General features: G+C 39.6%; 1 protein-coding gene across 8 annotated transcripts in view; it reads right to left on the minus strand.

The window, feature by feature from the left end:
- Positions 1 to 26698, minus strand: part of CDK14 (cyclin dependent kinase 14) — a 464786-nt gene that overhangs the window by 313852 nt on the left and 124236 nt on the right. For all 8 annotated transcript variants that reach the window (XM_067562226.1, XM_067562222.1, XM_067562224.1 and 5 more), the window contains exon 4: positions 14922 to 15016. In XM_067562226.1, coding sequence (XP_067418327.1) covers positions 14922 to 15016 — 95 coding nt within the window. The remainder of the gene's footprint in view (positions 1 to 14921; positions 15017 to 26698) is intronic.

The following is a 26698-nucleotide window of genomic DNA, read 5'->3' on the forward strand; positions in this document are numbered from 1 at the left end:
GGCTGTTTATTATGATATGACTGATAAAAGATCTAGGGCTTCCAAGAGACATGGTCGATTTAAGTTATTCATTTTTGCACAGCTAAAATATTGCAACTGGAGCTCTGGGAACAAATCCATCAATTCTTTACAGAAGTCACAATTTAGGTTCATAGGCACAGAATGCACCATTTTATAGCTCTTCTCTTTGAGGAAGAAGCATGAATGAACAGAGTGAAAGAATATTTACCTCCAAGTCTACACCCTCCAGTCAAAACAATTACATTAAGCATAACTAATCATATTCGATACAAATATATACACATACAGTCACCTCTATACATGTGCACATATATTCTGTGTGCATGTGTGTATGTACTCAACCATTCTTTTTTTAACAGTTGGCTACTGAAAGAATATGAATTATTACTATTGAGTTCTAAGATTAAGAAAAGAGCTCTGTCTGCATTTTGCTCTGTGCTATATCATGAAATGTGCATTATATGGATAAGTGACAGTGGTAACAAGGAACTAAATATCTTTAAAATAAAGATGTCCAATATATGTTAACAGATTACTTGAAATAGATGTAGTATTTCTACAAGTAAAGATTAAATAAAATCTCTCCTCAAAATAGGTACATAAATCATTGGTCACAGGGGCACCTATGGTTCTAGAAATGGCAAATATTCTATCAATGTGTATTTTTAAATGGAGCATGCACAGAGATAAAGAACAAATTTGTGCCTGAAAGTAAAGACCATGGATTAGATGCTCTCTTCCCATTATTTGAGCAGAGGGGAGGAAAGAAGCATGAAGCTGGGACAGATAGCATAGGAAAGAACAGAAGGCAGCACTCCTTCCTGTGTTTTCATATCCCTTGGGAGCCTGCAGAAACCATTCTGTAGGCACGAATGGTTCCAGAGCAGATCTGGTGGTGTGGCTGCGGAGGGATGGCATCTTTTATCATTTTGTATCTTTGGAGTCTCATTTGATCTCCTATCGAAAGATAGTGTGTCACTCTCAAATGGAAAATGCATTGGTGCACAATGACATGTAGTTTGAGGACACCATAAGCTATGTCTGCACTTTTGGCAGTGTGTAGAATACAGACATTACACGCCCAGCTAACACAGGTATAAACAGCAGTGTAGATGATGAGTAAGGCTAAGAGTTTGTTATGGGTACTTTTAGTAAAAGTTACGGACAGAACGCTGGCAAGCAACAATAAATCACGGAAGCCCAAATCTTGCCTCCTGGGGCTGACAGCCTAAGCCTCTCTGTCCGGGGGTAAAGTCGCGGAGGTTACGTAAAATCACGGAATCTGTGACCAACTTGTAGCTTTACTGGTGAGACAGACTTAATGGTGAGTGGATGCAGCTGGCCTCTCTCATAGACTATAAGGTCAGAGGGGACCATTATGATCATCTAGTCTGACCTCCTGCACAATGCAGGCCACAGAACTTCACTCCCCCACTCCTGTAATAGACCCCTAACCTTTCACTGTGGCATGTAGCTACATGTGTACTGCCTGTAATCTACACACGGCTACCAGCATAGACGAGGCTTTAGACTTTATTCTGCCTCTCAAACCATGCATATATTTTGTATTACTATTAAATTATTATTATTTTTGTTACTAGGCCACAAGACACATGGTTTCTGTCCCAGCTCTACCACTGACTCAGAGCGTGACCTTGGGCAAGTCAATCATTCCGTGCCTCAGTTTCCTTGCCTGTACAATGGGGATAAATAATGCTTATCCGCTTTTGTCAAGTGCTTTGAGAGTTACAAATGAAAAGTGCTCATTATCATCAATACAGAGAAATAAGTATATTTAGTATGCCAACTGCCATTGTTTCTAAGTGTTTATACACGCACGCATGCACACACACACACAATTACTGTTAGTTTCAGGAATGCATATGAATTTTGAGAAACTGATCATAGGAATGAAGACTATGATGCATACATTCAATGCGATTCTTTCATCCTTTAGTTAAAATCCTCAATTCTTAAAGCTTTTAAACAGAAGAAAAGGTATGTGTAACTTCTTTCAATGCTTAGCATTTCTTTAATTGTCACACTCTCCATTGCTTGGCATCTTAAATTAAAATATTTTTTTTTAAATTTGCTCTAGTTCAACTAGAAGTTATTGAGCTTTGATAAAGGATTTATTTATATTGGTACACAGGCTTAAAAAGGGCATCTATCCATGTTCTAGGAACCCTTGATATAACTGGAAAATATATCACAGATAATACCCTATGTGCAGCAGTACAATTTAATATAATCCACCACCAGAACGCTTTATGGAGGAGGTCAGACTAGATGACTATAATGGCAACTTCTGGCCTTAAAAAAATCTATAAATCTATATTAATTTCCCTGGCAAGGTAAATAGAAAAGTCCCTGCTTCATTTACAGCAGAACACTAGTTTTGTGTAAACTATAGGAAAAAATGGCTCAGAATATATTAAATCACAGAGGGAAAGGTTCAAAACTAACTAGCTTTGCAAAACCAAAAACAATGAGAGGTTTGCAAAAGCATGAACCACAGAAAATCTTCTCATCCCTATTGGAAAAGGTTACCAAGGTGTAAGCAGGGTCTGAATGAGCTCTCCCCTGACATCTAGTGATAAACTGGAGGGAAAAGACTTCAGGACCAGACCATATTTGCATAAACACACCTACTCTGCCAAGGTATTCAGCAGACAGAGCTGCAATGCCAAAGTGATCACTTTTGGCTGTTGTAGGGTTGCAAATCACTTCAGAATGTTTCAATGCTTATATCTCAACTGTATCACTAAATTGATCACCCTTAATCTGGGATATTGCAGATTAATTACTCTGTATTTTATGACTTTTTAATCAACCTTGTACCTTTTGGATAACCTATGCATTATTCCCAGATGTACAGAAACTCTTCCCTTCAAAAGCTCTGTATTTGATGATTTTATAACATTAGTTTTAATTTAAAAAATTTCAATATTGAGTGCAGGGGTAATGAAACACTGTTACCCTTGTTGTATGAGTAAAGGGCAACAGAACCATTCTCAGCATGCCCTGATTGAGGGGGTCACTCTCAATTGAATTGCACTCGCTAAGCAGGGGCCCGTAGGGATGCCAAATCCCAGTGAAATGAGAGAGAAGATGGGAACAAGTGTTCCACTGGTAGCGTGGGCTCTGCCTAGGAGTTCTAGACACCATTTGACCCTCCCCCTCTTCACTGTTTAAAGACAGAGGTGATTAGACTCAACTGAGACAAGAGCTGAAAGCACTGATAACCAGGTCTCATTGCTGAGCTTTAGACCTACTGCAGGACAGCGTTGCAGGAAAGACAATTGCGCAGCCTGCACTAGCAGTTAGGTTCCCCACTACCAGTGAAATCCCAGAGAGCCGAGTTAAGTGGCGGAACCTCAGAACGTGGCATCACAGAGAGTGGCAAATGGCAGCAGAGAAGCAGCAGCAGCACCAGAGTGAACAATAGCAGCAGAGTGAATGGTGGCAACTGTGATGAAGCGTCAGCAGCAGCTGAGGCACTGCTCGATGCTTCCCCCCTTCCCTCTGCGCAGGTGAGAGGTGAACGCTGGGTCTTTGCTGACCAAGGACAGCCAACTGTGAGTAGGGTGCAGTGGAGGGAGAGGGCAGTGATGTGATGTGTTAAAGGGGCATTCATTTGTTGGACTTTCGCACCAGAAGATGGGAAACTGAGGCAAAGGTCACTGCCCAACACACTGTGGGGTCAGGTTGGCTCGGCTGATGAACATGTGTTTTTGAATGTGATTGTGGTGTTTTCCCAAACGAATGCTTGGTTCCCTTTTAATAAAGGTTCTCATTTGTTGTACGCAGATTCAGTGCTTGTGAGTGGGGAAGTATTGCCTCCTAGAGCGCCCAGGGTGTTGTTAAGTTTTCCCAGATTACTTGGTGGGCACTCAAGCTGGTTCTGTGTTGAAGTGTTAAGAGGAACCCCTACATGTTGACTCCAGCCCTTGTTGCTGCTGAAATTCACCTGGCAAAAGGGTTTCAAAGGGACCTGATCAACATGGTGAACCTCCCAAATACTAAAACAAAGCTAGAAGGAACAAGTAATGAAAAATGAGTTGAAGATGTATAACTCAAGCTGCCGTAAGTAAAACTGACACTGGGGAGCATGTCAACATGATGCAGAATTCTGAGTTGGTACAAGTGAAAATTGTATCTTGTGTAGCTATAGATAAAAGCTGAGGGTAGGGTGGCTAGTTGGGAAGAGTTACATGGAAGGCACGGCACACTCATCAGGCAGCCAAAGCCCACAAGAATTGCATTCTCTCTCTCTCTCTCTCACACACACACACACACACACACACACACACACACACACACACACTGAAAACCTACAAAGCAAAAGGCAAGAAAGCAGCCTGGAAGGGAAAGGGAAGCTGTGAATGCAGCAAATGCACAAGAGAAAATATGAGCTCAAAAATAGGAAGAGCAAGTAGCCCCCAAAATCATCTGTCAATAGAGCCTACACCACCAAAAAGTTGAAAAGCAGACCATGACTATCCCTGTGCATAGGCAAGATGATTACTGTCTGACCGCCACAGTCCCCCAAAACATATGAAAAATAACCAGAGTCACCTAGTTGTTCATGAAGGATGCTGGGATATGGTGACATGCAAACAAATATAGACAATGGTTAGGCCATGCTGACTGTATAAATGTCACCTTAAAACCACTTGGAAATTGCAGCTGGCGCAGAATAAGATGGCTGGCCTATTTGAGTGGTATTTTGTGCTAACCTGTATTTTCTGTCAAATACAATCAAATAGTAATATTTTCAAAAAGTACCTAAGTCCCTTAAGGAGCTTAAGTCCAACTGAGAGTCAACAGGCCTTAGGCACTTATGAAAATTTTATCCGTAGTCCTTAGGTTGCATCTAATAACTTCTGTTTTGTTCAGTTAGTAAGTAAATGCAATGTGCACTTTAACACTAAAAGGAACTCAGAGAAAGAATCAGACCGAAGGAATCAGAGAAAAGAAGACAGGCAAGATGGTGAAAGTGAACTTGCCTGCAGAATCTAGTTTAATCTTATTGATCCTTGCTTTCTTCAGTCAAACACAACACATCTTTGCTGTTTTCAGTAAATTTAGCCTTACTGATTAGAAGCAAAGTGGATAAATACATTCATAGCATTAGTCACCCAGAAATGAGATAACACCTGCATCATTCTTCTATGGTATCATCAGCAGATCTGTTAGCCTTTTTTCACAGGCTGTTTCTAGCAACATTCCACTCGGAGTGATGCTAGATTCCAACCAACGTGTGGGTAAGCAGACTTCCATACAGGACTTTATACAACAAACAATAAGTTAGTTACTGGTAGAGACAAAAAAGCAAGAAGAATGAGCAGGACAGGTGTCTCCAGCTCTGAGTGTGAAGACTAACATATGAACTCAGAGAAATATATTGACCTACTTGTGCAAAGGCCAGTTGAGCAACAAATTGCAGTTCGGCTATTTTTCCAGAAACGGCTTGCCCTCCCAAGCAGGTAGGTATGTCAACCAGTAGAACAGCAAGCTAGCTTGTGTGTCTGTCTCCTTCATTCCTAAAACAAGACTTTACAGATACCGTGCAATCCTGTGCAGCTTTGGATCAATAGTATCTAGTTAAGGAAGGAGAAATCAGTCAAACTACCCTGTAAAAGGAGCCAGCCACTTAATCTAATTTTGCTAAGTTACTGCCCTTCTCTGAGCAGTGAAGTAATGTGTTATAACAGGAAAGCAAGGTTTGGCTTTACTAAGCCTGCTGTAAATTCCATGTTACAAATATGGGCAGGACTTCCCCTAATTGCTGTTGCAGTATGTATGCTACTACAAATTTCAGCGAAAGAATAGTATTAGCTAACTTTGTGCTCTTATACGGTATATGGATTCGCAAATTGTGAGTTTGGCCTTTGCTTTTGCTTTTTTTCTTCTTTTTTTTTTTTAATTTTCCTCGCCATCTTAGAATCAGGACAAGAATTTAAAGGGGGAAAGGAAGTTATTTTAACAAGCAACCTTGGGAAACTTGGAAAGTGTAAAATACTCCAGAGTCAACATTTTTTTAAAAAATTAGTGCCTAAAGCTAGGCTCATATTTAACTAAATAACTGACCTGATTTTCAATTATGCTATGCTTCCAACAAATCCCATTGAAGTTTATAGATGAGGGTCAAGGAACTGCTGAGTGCTCTGCACTTTATGAATCCAAAATTTATACTAAAGATCAAAATTAGTGAAGAGCTTTACCTCTGGAAAACATGACATCTAAGGCACTGGAAAAGCCAAAAACACCACAGTCCTTCAGCCACTCTCTAAACACAGGGTCACTGGCTACTAAATTCACTACATCCTGAACAAGTTTTCTCCATATAAGAAGACTGGAAACAATCCCCGAATGTTTAGTTTCTTTTAAAAGTTCTAAGGTTCTTTCGTGACTTAAATGAGTGATGAAGCAGGCTGGAAACTTGAAGTAGTCTCAGGAATCTTACACTGGGCTCCTCTTTTGTCAGTGTTAAAAATGGCATCCCAATCACCACGTGCAGGATCAGAAAACCCATTTGTAATTAAAGTCTCAATCTTTCAGGAGGCGCATATTCATATGATAACTTATAATGTGATGTGTCTGCAGAGTTCAAGTAACGTTTTTAAAGTTTGTTGCTCCACAATGTGTTTATTATACTTAATATATTAGCACACTATGCAATAATGCACTTCACATATTTTGCTCCATCTCCACAAAAACTCAGGAAAAAAATTAGACCTGGATTATCGCCCCCCAGGTGCTCCCCTGAAGAACAGATGCAGTCTTTTCAGGTAGGTCACAATCCTGCAATGAGCTCCATGTCGGTGGATCCCTGCCCCTCAATTGAGCCTCAATAAAGGCAGCAGGCCTTCTCATGGGTGCAGGGTCCACTCACACAGAGCTCATTACAGGATGGGGACCACAGAGAGAATGAATATTAGGATGATTTACACTAGAAAACTGCGGAGGAGGTGGGAGGGGGGATGACATTGGATCCTAAAACGGGAGGCTGTGCAAAGTCTCATGAATGACTGAGAACTTCAAGGCTGGGTTCCAGCCAAGAAAATGGGATCTCAAGAGTACCTACAGCTCAGTGGAAGAAAACTGGTTGGTTCTGGAGCATTCTGATTGTGACAAAAGAGACCATCAGGAATGCCAGTAACTGGATTGGAGGGGAGCAAAGAGGATTGGAACTTTCCTAAAGGTGTCAAAAGAGGCAGAGGAGAACACCACACTTAGGGAGGTTTCTCAAAAGGTAGTGGGGGGATGAGGGGAAGAAGGAGTTGGTTTCAAATACAAATGATTATATTGACAGAGGACTTGAAAAGTGGGGAGAATTTTATATTTTTAAAAACAAAAGAACGGGTGGAGTGAAGAAGAATCAAGAAGCAAACAACAAAAAGAAAGTGAAAACAGCATGGAGGGTAGAGATGGAACAAATTGCGTGACTTTTTTTGTTTGCAGTTAGGCAGCACTCACTCTACTCAAGAGAGCAATCTGAAAACTCAGTGCGAGAAGCAATGTCCATGAATATAGTCTCACACCTATAGGCTTTGTTCACGTTTTAATTACAACTGGCATTCCTGAGCCTTTTGCTATAGACATCTTTGCTGAAAAAAGCTGTGCAACTGTAACACTAGCTGTATGGGAGCACAAGAGAAGACTAATACAACCTACAATATTGAATTGGGTCTTACTGATAGACAAAGCAAAATCTTCACCAATTTTCTGAAGAGTCAATTGACATACTATACTTGATTTCCCAAATCTCCTTCCACCCCTCAAAAATCTTGCTCTCCCCCTTTTTTTTTGTTATTGTTGATGCTCCATTTCAACGGCCACCCTGAAGGGGGGGTGTGATAACTCAACTGCCATTATGTGGTGACTGTTGGTATAAGTAACTTTTTGATGACAACCAATGTACTTTGTACATATCCAGTTAGATGATTGGTCAAACACAAAGCTATTGCACCTGCTATTCAGCAGTTATCAAAGGAACACTGAGAAAACAGCCGTTTGTATGCTTCCATTGGAGGTAAGTTTTCAAAGGATTTAGCCAACTTAGACATGCAATTCTTAGTTAGATGTTAGAGGTAGCCTATGGCTGAAGCCCAGCACATTACTTTGAAATGTTACTATAGCTCACTTAAGGATACACTGAGCATCTGCCAGCCCACTGAATTGTTGTCTTAGTCTTCTCCTGAACCTAGACTAGCTATCATAGAAATGGAGGAAATAATTTTCAGCATTAGCATTTTAACCCAAAACTTGTTCCCAATCAAGGTGAGATATTAAGACAACACACAACTGCAACAGGACTTTAAAGGCAGAGAAAAGACTGCTCTAACATTTTTGTAAAGTCATACATGCCTGTAAGGTAATGGCTAACCGAGCTAAACTGAATGACTTGTTGGATGTGAAAGAGGGGCAATGTTAGTGTAGCTATAACTCCAAGTTCCTCTTAAACCGTCTATATTTTGCCTGCCTTCAGTTATTGTTAACAACACTACCATTCTCCCTGTGGCCAGGCTTCATAAGCTGGGGCTCATCTTTCAGTCCTCCCTCTCCTTTTCCTACAGACCCCACTTGATCTTGAAGACCTTTTTTACATGAGTAGTTTCGGGCTGCTCAGGTATGTAACATTATGTATGTAACAATTTTTGCAATATCAGGCCTTAGACTGTAAGTGCATTACAGAAAGAACTATCTTCCTATTTACTTTGTAAAGTCCTTAGCACATCTTGGATACTGGAATAATACACTTCAGAAAGTGTTTGAGCTAATAGTGCAATGTCAAATACAAAATATACCAGAGAAAGGTGATCTGCATTCGTTTGCTTCACAGTAGAATCTTAGCTTCGTAAAACTCAACTAAATTGATTTTAAAGCATGGTGAAACGGTCTTTTGTTTTCTTTTTCTTTTTTAAGAACAAAAGAATGGCCATACTGGTTCAGACCAATGGTCCATCTAGCCCAGTGTCCTGATAGTAGCTGGTGCCAGATGCTTCAGAGAAAGTGAACAGAACAGAATTTATCTAGAGATCCATTCCCATTCTCATCCAGTCCCAGCTTCTAGCAGTCAGAGGTTTAGGGACGCCTAAAGTATGGCGTTGCCTTCCTGACTATCTTTCCTAGTGGCCACTGATGGACCTATCCTCTGTAAACTTATCTAATACTTTTTTTAACCTAGTTATACTTTTGGCCTTCACAACATCCGCTGGCAATGGGTTCCACAGGATGACTGTGCATTGTATGAAGAAGTACTCCCTTAAAGTTTCTTTTAAATCTGGTGCCTATTAATTTCCTTGTGTTACGTGAAGGGGTAAACAACACTACCTTAATTCACTTTCTCCACACCATTCATGACTTTAGAAATCTTTATCATATCCTCCCTTTAGTTGTCTCTTTTCTAAACTGAATGCTCCCAGCCTTTTTAGGCTCTCCTCTATGGAAGCTGTTCCATTCCCCCCTAACCATTTTGTTGCCCTTCTCTACCATTTTTGTTGCCATTTTTGTTGCCTTTTTTTTTCCAATTCTAAGATATCTTTTTTGAGATGTGGCGACCAGACTGCACACAGTATTCAAGGTGTAGGTGTACCATGTATTTACATAGTGGCATTATGATATACTTTCTACCTCGTTATCTGTTCCTTTTCTAATGGTTCCTAATATTCTGTTAGCTTTGTTGACTGCTGCTGCACATTGAGTGGATGTTTTCAGAGAACTATCCACAATTACTCCAAAATTTCATTCTTGAGCGGTAACAGCTAATTTAGGCCTCATCATTTTGTATGTATAATTGGGATTATGTTTGCAGATGTGCATTACTTTGTATTCATCAACACTGAATTTCATCTGCCACTTTGTTGCTCAACCCAGTTTTGTGAGATCCCTTTATAACTCTTTGCAGTCTATTTTAACTTAACTATTTTGAGTAATTTTGTATGGTCTACAAGCTTTGCCACCTCACTGTTTACCCCTTTTTGCAGATCATTTATGAATATGTTGAACAGCACTGGTCTCAGTACAGATCCTTGGGGACCCCATTATTACCCCTTTCTATTGTGAAACCTGATCATTTAGAGCTACCTTTGTTTCCTGTCTTTAATCAGTTTTAGATCCATAAGGGACCTTTCCCTCTTATCCCATGACTGCTTACTTTGCTTAAGAGCCTATGATGAGGGACCTTAACAAAGGCTCTCTGAAAGTCCAAGTACACTATATCCACTGAATCACTCTTATCCCCATGTTTGTTGACCCCCTCAAAGAATGCTAATAAACTGATGAAGCATGATTTCCCTTTATAGACTCAGACTTTAACGTCAGAAGGGACCAATATGATCATCTAGTCTGACCTCAGGCATAATGCAGGCCACAAAACCTTACCCACCCACTCCTGTAATAAACCTCTAACCTATGACTGAGTTATTAAAGTCCTCAATCATCGTTTAAAGACTTGAAGATAGAGAGAATCCACCAGCAAGTGAGCCATGCCCCATGCTACAGAGGAAGGCAAAAACAACCCAGAGCCTTTGCCAATCTGCCCTGGGGGAAAATTCCTTCCTGACCCCAAATATGGCAATCAACTAAACCTTGAGCATGTGGGCAAGGTTCATAAGCCAGACACCCAAGAAAAAATTCTCTGTTAGAACTCAGAACCCACCCCATCTAACATCCCTACACAGGCCATTGGCATATCTACCACCAGTAGTCAAAGATCAGTCAATTGTCAGACCCATCATACCATCCCCTCCATAAATTTATCAAGCTCAGTTTTGAAGTCAGCTAGGTTTTTTGCCCCAACTGCTCCCCTTGGAAGGCTATTCCAAAACTTCACTCCTCTGATGGTTAGAAACCTGCATCTAATTTCAAGTTTACATTTCCTGATGGCCAGTTTATATCCATTAGTTCTTGTGTCCACATTGGCGCTGAACTTAAATAGTTTTTGTAAATACCAGGGAGGGAGAGGAATTATGTTGACTGTTCCCCAACATACTGTATTCATTCTATGTATCTGATAATTCTGTTATTAGGCTTACCAGCCTGTAATGCCAAGATCACCTCTGGAGTCTTTTTTTTTTTTTTTTTTTTTTTTAAATCAGCATCACATTAGCATCCACAAGTCATTTGATACAGAGGCTGATTTAAGCAGAAGATTACATGCCACAGTTAGTGTTTTGCAATTTCATATCTGAGTCCCTTCAGAACTCTTACGTGAATACCAGCTGCTCCTCATGACTGATTACTGTTTAATTATCAATTTGTTCCAAAAGTTCCTCTACTGACAGTTCAGTCTGCAACAGTTCCTCAAACATATCACCTGAAAAGAATGGCTCAGATGTGGGCTCACATTTGTTGCAATGAAGAACAATGCAAATAATTCATTTAGCTTCCCAGAATGGCCTTGTGTTCCTTGAGTGCTACTTTACTTGATCATCCTCCCAGTGGCCTACTGATTTTTTGGGCAGGCTTCCCACTTCTGATGGACTTCATTTTTTTAATTTTTTTTTATTTTATTTTATTTGCCATTAATTTTTGACTCTCTTGCTAGTTGCTCTTCAAACTCTTTTTTAGACTTCTTCATTATACTTTTACACTTGACTTGCCAGAGTTCATGCTCCTTTCTATTGTCCTTAGTAGGATTTGACTTCCAATTTTTAAAGGATGCCTTTTTGTCTTTAATCGCCTCTTTTACTCTGTTTAGCTATGGTGGTGTTTTGTTGGGGTTGGGTTTTTTTTTTATTTTTTGGTCCTTTTACTGTTTTTTTAATTTAGGGTATACATACAGTTTGAGCCTCTATTATGGTGTTTTTAAAAAGCTGCCATGCAGCGTGCAGGCATTTCACTTTTGTGACTGTTTCTTTTAAATTGCCATTTAACTAGCCTCTTCATTTTTGTATAATTCCCCTTGTTGAAGTTAAATGCTAGTATGGTGGGTTTCTTTGATATATTCCCCCCTACAAGGATGTTAAATTTAATTACATTATTGAGTGGTTTAGCTATATTCACCTCTTCAACTTGATCCAGTGCTCCCCTTTGACTAAATCAAGAATCTCCTCTTCCCTTGTGGGTTCCATGACTAGGTGCTCCAAGAAGGTCATTACTGGTGTTTAGAAATTTTATCTCTGCATCTCAGCCTAAAGTGATATGTTCCTAGGCAATCTGGGTATAACTGAAACCCCCATTATTGTTGAGTTTTCTGTTTTTGTACCCTCTCTAATCTACCTGAGCATTCCACAATCACCGTCACCATCCTGGTCGGGTGGTAGGTAGTATATTCCTACCACTATACTCTTATTATTCAAGCATAGAGAGTCTATGTTACAGTTTGATTCATTTAAGATTTTATTGTATTTGACTCTATGCTTTCTTTCATATATAGTGGCACTCCCCCTACAGCACAATGTATTCTGTCATTCCTATATATTTTGTGACCTGAGATTACAGTGTCCCATTGATTATCAATGTTCAACCATGTTTCTGTGATGCCTATAATATTAATATCCTCATTTAACACCAGTCACTCAAGTTTCAGTCTCTTGAAGCTCAGGTGCTCCTTTGGTCTTTGGGTAACCAAAAACTGCCAATGTGGATTAGATCAATCGTCCCTCTAGCCCAGTATCCTATCTCTAACAGGGCCAGTATCAGAACTTCAGGGGGAGTGTACTGAACAGGGAACTTGGAACAATCCACCTGTCTTCCCCTCCAGGTTTCTGGCAGTTGGAGGTTAGAGTTGCATCCCTGACCATCTTAACTAACAGCCATTGATGGATCTGTCCTCCATGAACTTATCTAGCCCTTTTTCTTTAACTGGAGCTTTAAAAAGTTCCTCTCTCAAATAGGTATGAGCAGGTTCATTCTACACTCTATACAGTCATTTAAGTTGACTCTGGTACAGGATCTCCAACAACTTTTATATGAATGTGTGAAACAGTGCAACATGATACACAGATGAAAGAGCAAGCAGGCTTCTTTTCTAATTGAAAAGCACTGGATTTTGAAATGAAACAACAGATGGGAAGATGATTCTTCACAGATTTTAAAAGGTCCATGAGCTTACACCACTGCTTTTTTTAAATCATGGAATGGAACAAACTTGAATTAGGGGTGTATAAGTGGGATGTGCTTACATCACTAAGTAGATTTGTTGTTCAACCCATAAAGCACCAAATTACTAGAATACGAATCATTATGGATTGTTCTCTAGCAAGAGACTAGAACTGGAATATAAACAAAATAACTCAGGTTTGGGAAAAAACCCTGTGCCATGCTACAATATACCATGGTGGTGAGGAGAACACAAGGAAGCTCATATTAGAAAATGTGATTCATTCATAGCAAATGGAAGATAAGATGGAATAGTTAAATGAATGTCATTTCACACAGCACTTTACAGAGATTAAAAATAAATGGTCCCTGTCTTGAAGAGCTAAATATCTAAGTTAGACAAACATAGAACATGGAACAGAATATAAACAATTTAATATCAAAATTAGACAAATAAGGAAAGGACAACTTGTGTGATTAAAGCTAAAGAAGAGTGTGTGTCTGGGTTGATTTTGGAGAAGTTCTGTAATTTGCCTTTGGAACAACTATAACCCAGTGAATATTAACCAAAGTTGGGAGTTTCTCTCATTTGTCCATCAGTTCTTTTAAAAAGAGTTTTCGCTGTTTCATATGGACAAGGGACACCACCAGCAACAAAATGTACTATCAGACTCCACAGCAATGTTAGATATTGACGGCGGCGAATTTGCTGCCATTGGTGTATACATACCTATGGAGTGGCAATGAGCACTCGTGGGGTGTGATTTCTGAAGCACACCAGCCTGTTGCTTGCCAACTGATCCATATAGACCCTGTTGGAGTGAACTAAAAGTTCCCAAGGGTGAATTAATTTAGTGCTGTTTTAATTGGTGTGCTTTAGAAATCACACCTGCTGCTCTGTGTGGACAAGCCCAAAGTATGTTATATGACACATTGGAATAAACTTCTTCTCAAAGCTACTCAGCGTACCAGACCCCTTCATAGAGCTGCTTTATTAGTAATGTTAATAAAATTCATGTATACAGAATACAGTAAATAAATGCACTGCTTTAGGGTAAGACATGATCCCTGACAAAGTGAACTGGAACAAGTAACAACAAAACGTGATTATGGCGGTTGAATTCAAAGGCTCTGAGCATTATTTGGCTACAGGCTTTATTTCACAATCAAACAAATTTCCTATCCCAAGGAGATTCTTTTCCACAGCTGTTGCTTTAAATACCATGCACTAGTTTCTATTTAAATAAACGGGTAAATATTACCTGTGCTAATATTACCTCGATTTTAGGGGTGAGTTTGTTTATTGTAATATGTCTGAGCAACTATAGTAACCTATTGGTTGCTTTTGTGAATGAACTGACAACAGCGCAAAATTATGTTAGGTCACATTGTGCTATTTCAGCCCTCCAAAAAGTACAGAAGAACAAGAAAAATAAAATTACAATACATGTTTAACATCGTTCTAAGAAACTCATAAGATATCAAATTAGATGGAAGGTTGTCCAAATGTTTTTAACTAACAAGCTGAAATACTTGGAAGGATTTATTTTTCATGTGTATATTGAGAAAATACTGAAGGAGTAGCCCACTGACTGAGAGAACAAAGTGTACAAAACCCTGAGATCCTGCTTAAGAAAGTAACAATGCAGAGCTGTATCAAGATGTCCTGGCACAGAGATACTATATCTTATGTTCCAATCCTTCAATAGATCAGTTCAAGGACCTGCATGGAAGTCAATGGCATTGCACATGAATGCATGGATTTTGCATCCAATTGCAGGATCATGGCACATGCATATAAAATACTTGCCAACCCTTTTCCCATATTTAATAATAATAAACCCACTTACTTGCTTTTTCCTTTGTACACTGTGGCATATGATCCTTCCCCTAGTTTTTCCAGTTTTTCGTAAGAGTCTGCTTTTCCAAACTTGGGGCTTGTAGGCTAAACAAAAATAAAGGATGGAACTTTCAGCATTAACACCAAAATTAACTGCTTTGATTCAACCATGAAAGACTAAACAACAATACTGAAACTGATGGGATTATGCTTACATTTTTTTAATATTGTCTGCAAGAATCATCTAGCAGAGCTAATGTAGAATGTTTAATAGGCTGCTCAAACAAACGTCATTCAACACTCCAGATGGTGGTTACCTACTTCAACCATATTCTTGTATCAGTGGAGCCATCAAAAGGATTTTGTTCTAAGTCAAAAGGAGGCTTGTGTTTCACTTTTGGCATAAAAAACTTTATATTCAGAGGTGGATCATTTCCAGCTAACCCAACCAATCTGTTTTAACAGATGTAATTCAAGATTTTAATCTGCTCTATAAAATAGGCAAGGTGATTTCATAGGCCTGTTTAGATGAAAAGGTGCAAAAAATACCATCAGTGGCACTTAGGGCACTGAGCACCTCCCAGAAGATCTAAACATCTTATGGAATGGGCCCTCAGAGTGAATTTCACTTCTGAATTGATTCTAATATTCTTTGGTTTATATACAGTCAAATCATGCCTTTTAATGACAGGTGTATGCAGCATGGCTTTTTATAATATTTATTCTTAATGCCTGCTGCCTGGGTTTCTATAACTGAATCAAACTAACTACAGTACCCTTGTTCAGTGAAAAAGCTAAGGGTCAGATTTTCAGCTAAGTGCAAATAGATATAGCCCCATTCAGTGACAGAGGGGAATCTGCCCTAAGCTTTTACACAAACCTAACAAAACTGGCAATAACTAGAGCTGTAAGAGTACAGGTTCATATTACATCTCTAAAAATATACTTGAATATGATTAATTTGGAAGTGCTGAAAATAAGACAGGGAAATTATGCAGAGGGCTCTGTCTTGTAAAATTACACAGTTTATTTTTCATTTTGTTAAATAGTGTACTCAGCAGGAGAATACCAAACATCTTTAGCAATCTTCATTATTTCAGTACAATAGTCTATGAAAAAAATTATGTATATAACCTTTCCATCTCTTTGTAGACATGCATCTCTGATACACATACATACATACTCCCACATATGTAATATATATAGTTATGACACACATGAGAGTGCAATGTGGTATAAATATTCCTGGTCAAAGAAACCACTTTTTGGTTTTTGATTTTCAGTCTGGGATTCATCTTGGGTTCCATCCGCCCACCCACTTATACTTTTCCAATGCAAATGGAGGGAAAAAGTGAGTGAGAGAGAAAATGAGATTATTTTTAAACTATTTCCCCCTCTTCTCCACTGGGGAAGGAACAGAACAGGGAGAGGAAAAACTAAAAATTAAGAATAAAAAATCTAAATGTAATAAAAGTTTTGGTTTCATTTAAAAAAATGTAATAAAAAAAATCAAAAGTTTCAACCATGAACATTTTCAATTCAGATGAAGTGCAAATTTTCATTGCAAAAACTTATGCGAAAGATTCTCAGACAGCACTAGTTCGACACAAACGCACACCTGTTTATAATTACTCCACATACAATGAAAAAATGTTTTAGAGAATTTTTAAAAATTCATCCTAAATCCTCTTTCCTCTCTCTACCTCCCCTCCCACCCCTACAGGTCACAGAGATGGGAAGTCTGCATCTTGGCCAGCAGGGGAAAGAAAACCTTTGCCCCCTCCTTCCACTCCCTTTTCATATTGTCTTCCCCTTTTTTCTTCCCTCCTCATGATCTTGGAGAAGGAAGGGAACTCCCTAGCTAAGTGCTGCAGAAGCCCATTAACTGTGAGATCTCTGGAGCAGAGACTGTCATCTTTGTAACTTGCCAGTACAGTATCTAGCACAATGAAATCCTGATTCTTGATTGGGCTTCCTCGATGCTACCACAGTAGTAAAAAACAGTATCTGTCTGACTTTCATACCATCAAATGCAACAAAAACATTCCTCCAAGACCTTTCCAGAAGCCTCCACTGAAAAGTGAACATAGTTTTAATGAACTGGGCCCAAACTGATTCTATTTAGAACACTGAAAATTTATGTAAAGTAAAAAGGAAACAGATGTACTTTCCCCACACTATGCCACTATATTAAATTAGCCTGGCATTATCCAGGAAATATGGAATACTGCTTTATTCAATTACTGCAGGTTCCTCCTGTGCAATCCTTCTGCTGCTTTAGAATGCATGTACATTTTCTGGAACTCCTAACACTTGTGCACATGAGTCTACTCACAGGAGTAAAGATTTGCATGTGCTTAATGTTTGCCAGATCAGCCCCTATAGTGTGGGTACCAACAGAGATGGCTAAAATATTCACTACAGTGCTTTTTCGCAAATATATCAGTTTATATGAATTAATGTAACATTTGTGGATTTTTTTTTTAAAATAAAGTTTCCACATATTTTCGCTTTCCCCATCTGGTCAAGACAGAGAGCAAGTAATGTAATGGCTGTCATAGTGTGCTCTCTCTGGGACAGTTGGTTGGGTCTGGAAGCACTGTCAATGTTAACATCAGTAAATTGTTCAGTGCTGCTTCCCAATGCAGTGAAGGGAGACTTTCTCCATCTTCCACCTAAAAATTTTTAAGGGGGCAGCAGCTATGCCTGGCAGCCCTCTGAAGACATGAGAAGGCAAAGGATCCATCCATCAGACAAGGTTGGTCTGCTATCAGCTTGCTCCCCAGTGAGCATTACCCACAGGCATGGATGTGTGTGTGAGGAGCGAGGACAGGGAGAAAGTAGTCTACAATGTGTAGTAGGTTTGGCAAAACTATCAAAAATAACTTTGAGACTCTTCCATCACTAGATTTCCATGTAGCTCAGCTACGATGAAGCTGGTTTACTATGTGTGATATGTAGTTTGCCTGTTTTCATGTTGAGATTTACTTGTGTTGGGATTTTGTTTGTTTGTTTTATAATGCCACCGGTCTGGAGGTCTTAAAAACCAGTACTGCTTTAGGACTCTGATAAGTAATCCATTACCACACAACCAAACAATAACAATTATTCCCTCAGCCACAGATTCACAGCTGTCAAAAATAGTGGTTTAAACTAAGTCCTATCCATTTGATTCACTCCCTCCGTGGAAGCCTGGTGGATCCCCACTGAGAGCAGGCAGAGAATGAGAAGAGCTTGCATTGGCAGGACCAGTAAGATGTCCAGAGGAAGAGCTCACTATTGACTCTGCAGGACAGTGGCCTATGTTGACTGCCTCTGCCTGATGGGAGCCTCTGCAGCATGCAGCAGCAGCCGCCGTTGTGCTACAGACTCCAGTTTCACAGAAGCAGGATGCTTACTTCTCCCTTACTGTGCAGCCACAACTCCCAGTTGTCCAGTGCTTGGGCATGCTGAGAGAGAATAGTCCCAAAGCAACAAGAAAGCTACTCAGTCACCATCTGTCCATCCCCAGCAGATAGACCTGACAGCTGCTGCTCTCCTCCCTTTTGCAGACCATGATGCCTCAATCCAGATTGGCCCTCTGATCTGACTAAAAAGGTGTTTTTAGTCCTCCTGAAGTGGCACACGGATCTGCATTGGATTCTGGATCCACAAGCTAACCCACCCGGTCATCCAGGTTGGCCCTCTGATGTAGCTGGACCACTGGGTGGAATAGCTTGTAGACCCAGAATCCAGTGTGATCCTTGTACCACTTCCAAAGGTGGAACCAAAGTGTACACAGTCCTGGCAGCATCAGACCCTACTGGTGTGTCTGCCTGCATATATAGTGTAGGACACTGTAGGCCACATTTGTAAAGATGTTCAGGCACCTAAACATGCATATTTGGTGCTTAAAGGTATTTTCAAAAGCTCCTATCTGCATCTGTAAGCACCAATGTATCTTTAAAAACTGGCCCTTTAAGTTGTTCTATTACTCCCTATATTACCCTTCACAAGCACAAATTTCTAAAAACTGCTGCTATGATACTTGAGCATGAAACTTGCAAACTAATCTGCAAGACATTTCAGAGACTACAAAAGACTTTGAAAAGTGATATTGAGGATGCACTCAGCATGCACAAACTTTGAAAAAATTCACCAATTGTTTATGCTAGCAGGTAACAATATTTTTGATTGTTAAGCATGAAAATAAAACTAACACTAATTTACATTTCACAAATTTCACATGGTAACTTTCTGCATTTCACTGATCTTGGAACATAGGGTATACCAATCAGTTTAATTTTCTGGTTATTATTCAACAGCATAATACTGCAACGTCAGGGTAGAAAAGGCTGCTGAGATTGATCTTCTAAAGACTGAAAACAATTTCTATTAATATTAAATTTTGTAAAACTGTTATAAATTCTAAACTGGAAATCTAAATAACCAGAAATTCCATGTAAACGCTGAAAATCCCAAATGTTTGTATTTCAATACTGTACTGTGTACACAAAATTGGTTTTTTTTTTCCCCTCTTTGTATCACATCCAATTTCACATGTATATTTCTATAATATTTTGGAGAGAAAAATCCATAGCTTTGGATCTTTCTATAACACAGAAAGGACCACTCCTCCCCTTATATTTAAAATTAGCTTTCAATTGTTACAGCAAAACACCAACACTTTTAAAATTAATTGTACTATATATAGAAAAACTAAAGATCTTAGAAGAGTTTGTTCAATTCACAGCTATCACATTTAAAAAAAAATTTTCTGTTTTTGTTCAAAACCATGTTTCTTTTAAAAAAATCAGCTGCCACAAAATTCAGAGAACATGAAGATAAGAAACTGCAAGCATTCTGGATGACGATCAAATATAAGTAATTTTGAACATATGTGTGGAGGCTGATTTCAATCTCTCAAGCATAAACTACTACAAAAACACGTGATGTTAATACGAGGGCTGAATTTGGCCTGAAATCATTTTACTGTTCACCTTTTAAACTAATTAGAAAAATTAACAGGAGAGTGTTGTTTTACCTGCAAAATGATAATCTCATAACAAGTGCATCTCCCAATTGGAAGACAGTACCTACTGAGTAAGGCCCTGATCCTGCAAAGACTTATAGGAGTGCTTAGCTTTAAGCATGTGAGTAGTTCCATTGACAATGACCTGAGCCCTTCAGTACGCTACGAAATGATACAAGTTTTGTTCTCACCCATACCTACAGGAGAGAGCTACAGACATAACAGAAGATACCTAAGTCCTCACCATACGATGCCAACAACAGATACACAGATATCTAAATCAGAAGAATCACACAAGCAGCAAGTGGAACCTGTACAGAAAACTAGCTTTGGGAATCAAAAACAGGTTGCATTAGAGCCATCAGAAAGTAAATTCACAAGAAATGGACATCAGCTGCACATGCTGGCACAATACTGAGATTTGTATGGAAATTTTATATGGGGGCTACATGAAGAAGCAGACGGAGCCAATGGTAAAAACTGAGCACTCCAGTAGGTTAAATGCAAACAGTCTCTGACGTGCACAGATTAAACAGCAAGTAGTCATCACTACTGTAATACTCTTCTCTTGCCTCAGGCCTGGCACCAAGGACACTGTTTAAAATGGTATTCACTGGAAGGGATTTTAAGAATGATGAAGTATGGAAGCTGCAGTTTGCTCACAAGAGGATATTTATTCTTGGCTGCCTGAAATCATAACAATTGCTTGTTTCATCCCATTTCTGGACTGGAGGATCCACTTTGAATAACAATGGGACAGTTTTGCCTTACTTGAAAATTGGCCCTTCCTCGTATATAGATTGTTTCTTTTCTATGCATTAAGTATTTTTCACATGGGCTTCTAGAGAAATCTATATGCTGCTTTTCTAGCATGATGGACAAGAGTTAGGGCCCCATGTCATGGAAAGAGTCTCACACATTTAATTTTAAGTACACTGTGGTCAATGGGACTACTCATGCATGTAAAGGTTCCTCAAGAAGCCTACTGTTTAGCGTTGGAATCCATGGTTAGCCACATAGTCCCAGAAGACAAAAAGCCAAGGTTGTTCTATGAAACTGGAAAATACTTAATGTACAAAAGAGGCAAAACCATCTCATTCTTATTCACAGTGAATCCACCATAAGCAGTAAAAAGCAGTAACAGGTAAGGAGAGAGGAGTAGTAGTTCTGAACACAGTAAAGAAGGAACATATTTAACATAATAATTTGGAACAGTATTAGATAAGGAGGTTAATAATAGGAGCCTAGGTGACTTAGGTATGTGATGATAAAAGCAGAGGTTTTAAAAAAGATCTTTCATTATCTGGAGGATAAGTTTATCTAGGTGGCAGCCACTGAAGCTCCTGAATATGACACTTGATTTCTCTTTACCCAGGAGGTAGCAAGAGATCTGGACAATGATATGTAGTCGTCTTGTGGATATAGTTTTTTGAGACGAGATAAGCTTCCTTTAAAATATAAGCTTGAACCATTGGGAAGTATTGATTTTAAGGAAGCCAAGAGGGAAATAAAGCATTCAGTCAGTAGAAAAGAGCATCTAACTTCCAAGAGGCTGTTCTATGTAAAAAGCCATTTTTGGCTCTTTCAAGACAAGGTTGAGAAATGAATTGAAACCATCAAACAGGAATTCAGACAGCTTTCCTTGACATGTCAGGATCAATGTTCCAAGCATTATACCAACTAAAAAAAATATTTTCCATATTTTTCTGTTGATTTTAGCTATGGAATCATTCCTATTTTTAACAAGCTTCTAGAGCAGTGAGTCAGCATGTCCCTGTGTTTGCAGATTCAATCTTTCAGGTACCAAGTGGTCAGAAAGATCTTGGCACTGTTGGGATAACAAACTGGCCACTGGAAAATGAATTCTCGTTCCAAGAAGAACTGATTTTTCTTTCAAACAGGTGAGGATCAAGGTCTCTGAAACATAATATGGAGTAGGTGAAATGATCCTGGCATGATTCTCCCTCATCTTTTTGCCTACCGTGGGTGAAGAGAGACAGAAGATGAAAGCATACATCCACTATCTTTCCCAAGGTATTGATAAAGCCTTCACTGTGGACAGTGCTGGATCATGTTGCCTGGGATAATAAGTGGGCTGATCAGAGCACACCGAGGTTTATATCCCTCTCTTCAGGAAATGGAACCTGATGGTTTAACTAGCCTGCTTGAATGATTAAATTTCCTTGGGTGTAGTTTGCCTATGTGACTAGATCATGTTGCTCTAGAAACAGAAGAATCCTCACAATCGCAAACACGAGAATGGACCTCTTTCTCCCCTCCATTGGCAAATGATGCGACTTTAGTCTTGTTGTATTCTAAGAAAAGGACTAGAGTTTGGATGCAAAAGTATTGGTTTTTCATTCAGGGGACAAGAGACAACAGGAATTCCTCCTTGGGCTGTAGGGCTTGACAAAAAAAAAAATGGACTTGTATAGGCTCCCCAGCCCAAGGCTTTCTCCCATGTACTTGGAGACAGACTAATTCAGGGGTGTCAAACTCATTAGCTATGGCGGGCCAGATTTGAATCAAATGTACTTCAAGTGGGCCATACATACTATAAATCGAAATACTAGGCACCTTTGGAGCGCTGTGTCTCATGAACGCAGAGCTCCACACTCTGCCACCAGAGTACACAGATCTCGCGGCGGCATACCCTCTGGTGGCAGCGTGCGATGCCGCCAGAGAGTACAACACCGCGAGATGTCACAGCAGCACACGCTGCCGCCAGGGGCCGGACCAAAAAGGTTGGCAGGCCAAATCCGGCCAGCGGGCCGGATGTTTGACACCCCTGAACTAATTACTCTGAAGAGGTCAGTTACCTAATAAATCACCCAAATAGCAAAAAATACAGGTCAAGGTTTACTAGTACACTCACCCTATGCTTGGAGCCTACACAAGGTACAAATGAGAGGCCAAAGAATGAAGCCACTCAATGACAGTGGCCCTGTAAATGAAAGAAAAAATGGGATGAGATGGATATATGACAATATGAGGTAAATCTCCTTCAGATCAATGGAGCATAGAAATCCTATCAACAAAGGGAGATGAAAGAGTATGCCAAATGGGGGGGAGTGGAAGAAGTTGGCATTTCAGGCTCATAGGAGGGAATTATGAAAAATGGAAATGCAAAGAAACATGGGAGATGGAAGAGTCATTGTAATTAACTTCAAATGACCACTTCATTTGCATACCTTGTAGGGTAATTAGCAAGTTTAATCTGGGATCCTGTGGTGTGTTTTGGCATTATACCTCACAGCTTTTAGAAATTCTTAAGAATCAGTGTATGATTTAGGAAAAAAAGCTTTAATGGAAAATTACATCCAGAGCCACCTGACTATTCTTATACAAACTGTGTGGGTTATGTTCTCATGCATTTTTCATAACTGCAAAACAGCTTGTGAATGTCACATTTTACCATCACACTCCTGACTCTAAAGTTTTAAATAGATTTTTTTTTTAAACTATAGGATATTAAACTTCAATATGAAATTATCCTCAAGGGAAAAATATTATGTTCACAGTTCTATTGTAATTTATTTAAAATCCAAAATGAAGATCTATCTGTTTTGCTATATACCTCAAGAGGAATAAATCCATTGTAAGAAAAATCTGAAATTAAAGGACAAGTCAAGAGAGAATCCTTTACAACAACTCAGGGTCTATTCTCTGTCATAGGAGAGAATATCTTCCAATGAGATGCTAGTAAAGCTTTCATTGCCAAACCCCACACAGCTCATGGGGAGTTACAGGCTTGTGGAGAGAACAGATCCTATTACATGCTAGAGTTAAATAGCTTAAGATCAAACCTGAAGCACAGCTGGCTATGAGGCAGTAAGTGACTGGTAACCCTGGCCAAGCTTATAAACCTCTGGGCTGACCAGCTGAGGACAGTTGGGCTCAGTGCACGAGGTCTGCAAAGAAAATCCTGTGCCCAAACTGCAGTTGCAGATGAGCTCTCCAATTTCCCCACCCCCAAGTTGCCCTATGTGTAGCCACATCCATTTTCCAGTACAGGTGCACAAATTCATAGCTGTTGAGGTCAAGGAATACTAGCTAATCAGCTCCTGCAAGGGAGTTGGACCGCCTTTGTAGGGGTTTCTTTTCCTCTCCCCTCCCAATTACTGAAGGATATGTAGGAAGATCTTTGGACCAAAAGCCATGCCATCTCATTCTGTCTCACTTCAGCACTACCATCCAGGCCAAGTCTCACATGCAGCCAGAAAGGGACATCTCCCACCCAAAACTCTGAAGTTCCCTAGCCGCCACAGCTGGATGGATGGAATAATGAGACAGAGCCTACAAGGGTGCTCCACACCCACCTGAATGGGAGAAGTAGGAAAAGGTTCAAGGTGCTAACAAGCAGAAGGCAGGTTTGAGAGGCAGCAGTCAGGGAAAGACGCGCTGGGACATGCCTTCCCTGGCTGCAACCCCACAAACCTGCCTGCCAGCAGGGCAGAAGTGGTAGGATGGGGCTGCAGCCCAGGTGTCAGGGCTCTCCACAGGGAGCGAAGGTGCTGGGGGTCCATGGAGCTGCATGTTACCCACTTCCTACACGCTCCATGGGTCAGAACACTTTGTTTATCCAACTTAGTTTGATACGAATGAATAAACTACCACAATTAAAATACTTTCCATTAACACAAAGGGGCCAGAAAATCAGTATTTTGATACATGTCATTATAAAAAATAACTTTTATTTAATCTGTGAAATAGATATAGAGACAAGGTGGGTGAGATAATACCTTTTACTGAACCAACTTCTGTTGGTGAGAGAGACAAACTTTCAAGCTTACACAAAGCTCAAGCTCTTACCCTTTATCTCACCCACCTTGTCTTTCTAATATCCTGGGACTAACATGGCTACAACGCCGCTGCACATAGATAGATCGTGTACATTTTGGAAATGCATTGTACTTAACAGATCAATGACAAAGACATTATAGGTTGCTCAAGGAATGCAAAGTGATTAGCTAAACCTAAAAAAGTCACCAGCTAGTTCAAGTGGAATAATACTTAAATATCTATCAAAGTATGGTAGGATAGGGAAAAGAAATAATTAAGGTCACTTGTCCAAACACAGCTTGGTTCTCAAATTTGGCAGTCAAACAATAAAATAGGACTCAAACTTCCTTTTTAAAGTAAGATTATGCAAATTAAATGTTGTGCTTTATGTATGTCCCCAAGACTGCCTGACCTTCAGTTTACAATCCTGGATGCTTCAACTGACCAGTGTGAACAATTTGAAATTGTGCCTCAGGCCCGGTATCGGTGAATGGCAGTTGTATTCCATACTTCATTTGGGCAGGGTGCGCACTGAGAATCAGCTATGTGCCTGTGCTCCAAAATACAGTACATGAAGTGACAGGCTGAATGGAGCCAGAATACCACAATTTAGCAGAATACCACAACTTGCCTGATAGGTCTGCTTTCTTCTGCTATTCAATGGTGATTGCAAGAAACCTGAGGCAGGAGGACTCTTATTTTCAGCATCAAGTGAGATATGCCTGTCACTCACTGCAGCCAAGATTTCTGTGTGCATCTCAGCAGCTTGTCCAGTGTACTGGAATAATTAAAGGTACGGCACCAACCTGAAAAATCATACCCCTCTCTATGAAAATGTTTTATCTATTGTTCCAACTAGCATCTAATATTACTAAAGCTGAACAATTAGAGGAAAAATAATAAAACCTTTTTCCTTCAATTTCAATTTCTTTGTGTTTAATGGTTTTCATTGTTTCTCCCATTTATTTATATACACTATTTGTACGCGTCTTTAACCCAGTGACTTTTTTTTTTTTTTTTTTTTTTTTTTTAAATAAATTAAAGACATTCGACTGTAAAACCAAAGAAATTAACAGTGGAACTCTGGGGAAGGTGCCATATCAGACTACTTTGAATTCATTTTCTTAAATAGACTGCACTCATTTAAGTTGACAGTGTCCCTTTACATTTTGTCTGTATTAAGGTTTTGGGTTGTCCTCAGCTGCTTCGCAGTGAATTTTCCTAGCTGGCTACATGCATACTTTTAACATGCAGATTTGTCATGTCCAAAGGAGTATCTGAAGATTAAAATTCCTAATGCCGGATTGATTAATCTGTGTTAATCAAAGAGCATCAATCTCTTCTGCTAGGAATTTCAACAACAAGATTCAGTTTCTGTCTGAATAAATAATTCTGAAACTGCATGCAAAGAGATCTAATCTCCCTAACAGTATATCTGCACAGAAGCAAGTGTGCTTCCCAGAATCGGACAGACAGACATAAACGCTAACTTTGCTTGAGCTAGCATGCTCAAAATAGCAGGATGGCCGTCACAGCACAGGCAATAACTCTCAATACCCACCAGAGTACAAACCCACCTGTGCCCTGAGCAGGTACCCAAGTGGCTAGCCTGAGCCACCATGGCCACAGTGCTATTTTTAGCACCATTTACATGCACTGGAAAGCAAGCTCCCCTCTAGTGCTTATAAATACCTGACCCTTGAAGAATAAAACAAAATACAAGATCATAGTCTTACATAATGAGTTTGCATCTATCAGATAATTTCAAAACCTAAACTTGTAAATAAACAAAAAATAATTCATGCAACAACTTCTCACTTTATGCTACAGAACTAATTAACAACCTAGAACATCTATGCAGTTGTGAAGAGGTGCAATGTAAATTTAAATGAGGCAAGCTGCTTAATAGCAAATCATTTCATTTCTGAATGGCAGAAACTGTGTCCAGAAAGAGTCACAGATTTCACAAAATCCTCTGTGTGCTATCTCCCAAC

The sequence above is a fragment of the Emydura macquarii genome, unplaced genomic scaffold, assembly GCF_026122565.2.
Source record: "Emydura macquarii macquarii isolate MOO-44397 ecotype Brisbane River unplaced genomic scaffold, CSIRO-AGI_Emac_v2 contig_2422, whole genome shotgun sequence".
NCBI classification, from domain to species: domain Eukaryota; kingdom Metazoa; phylum Chordata; order Testudines; family Chelidae; genus Emydura; species Emydura macquarii.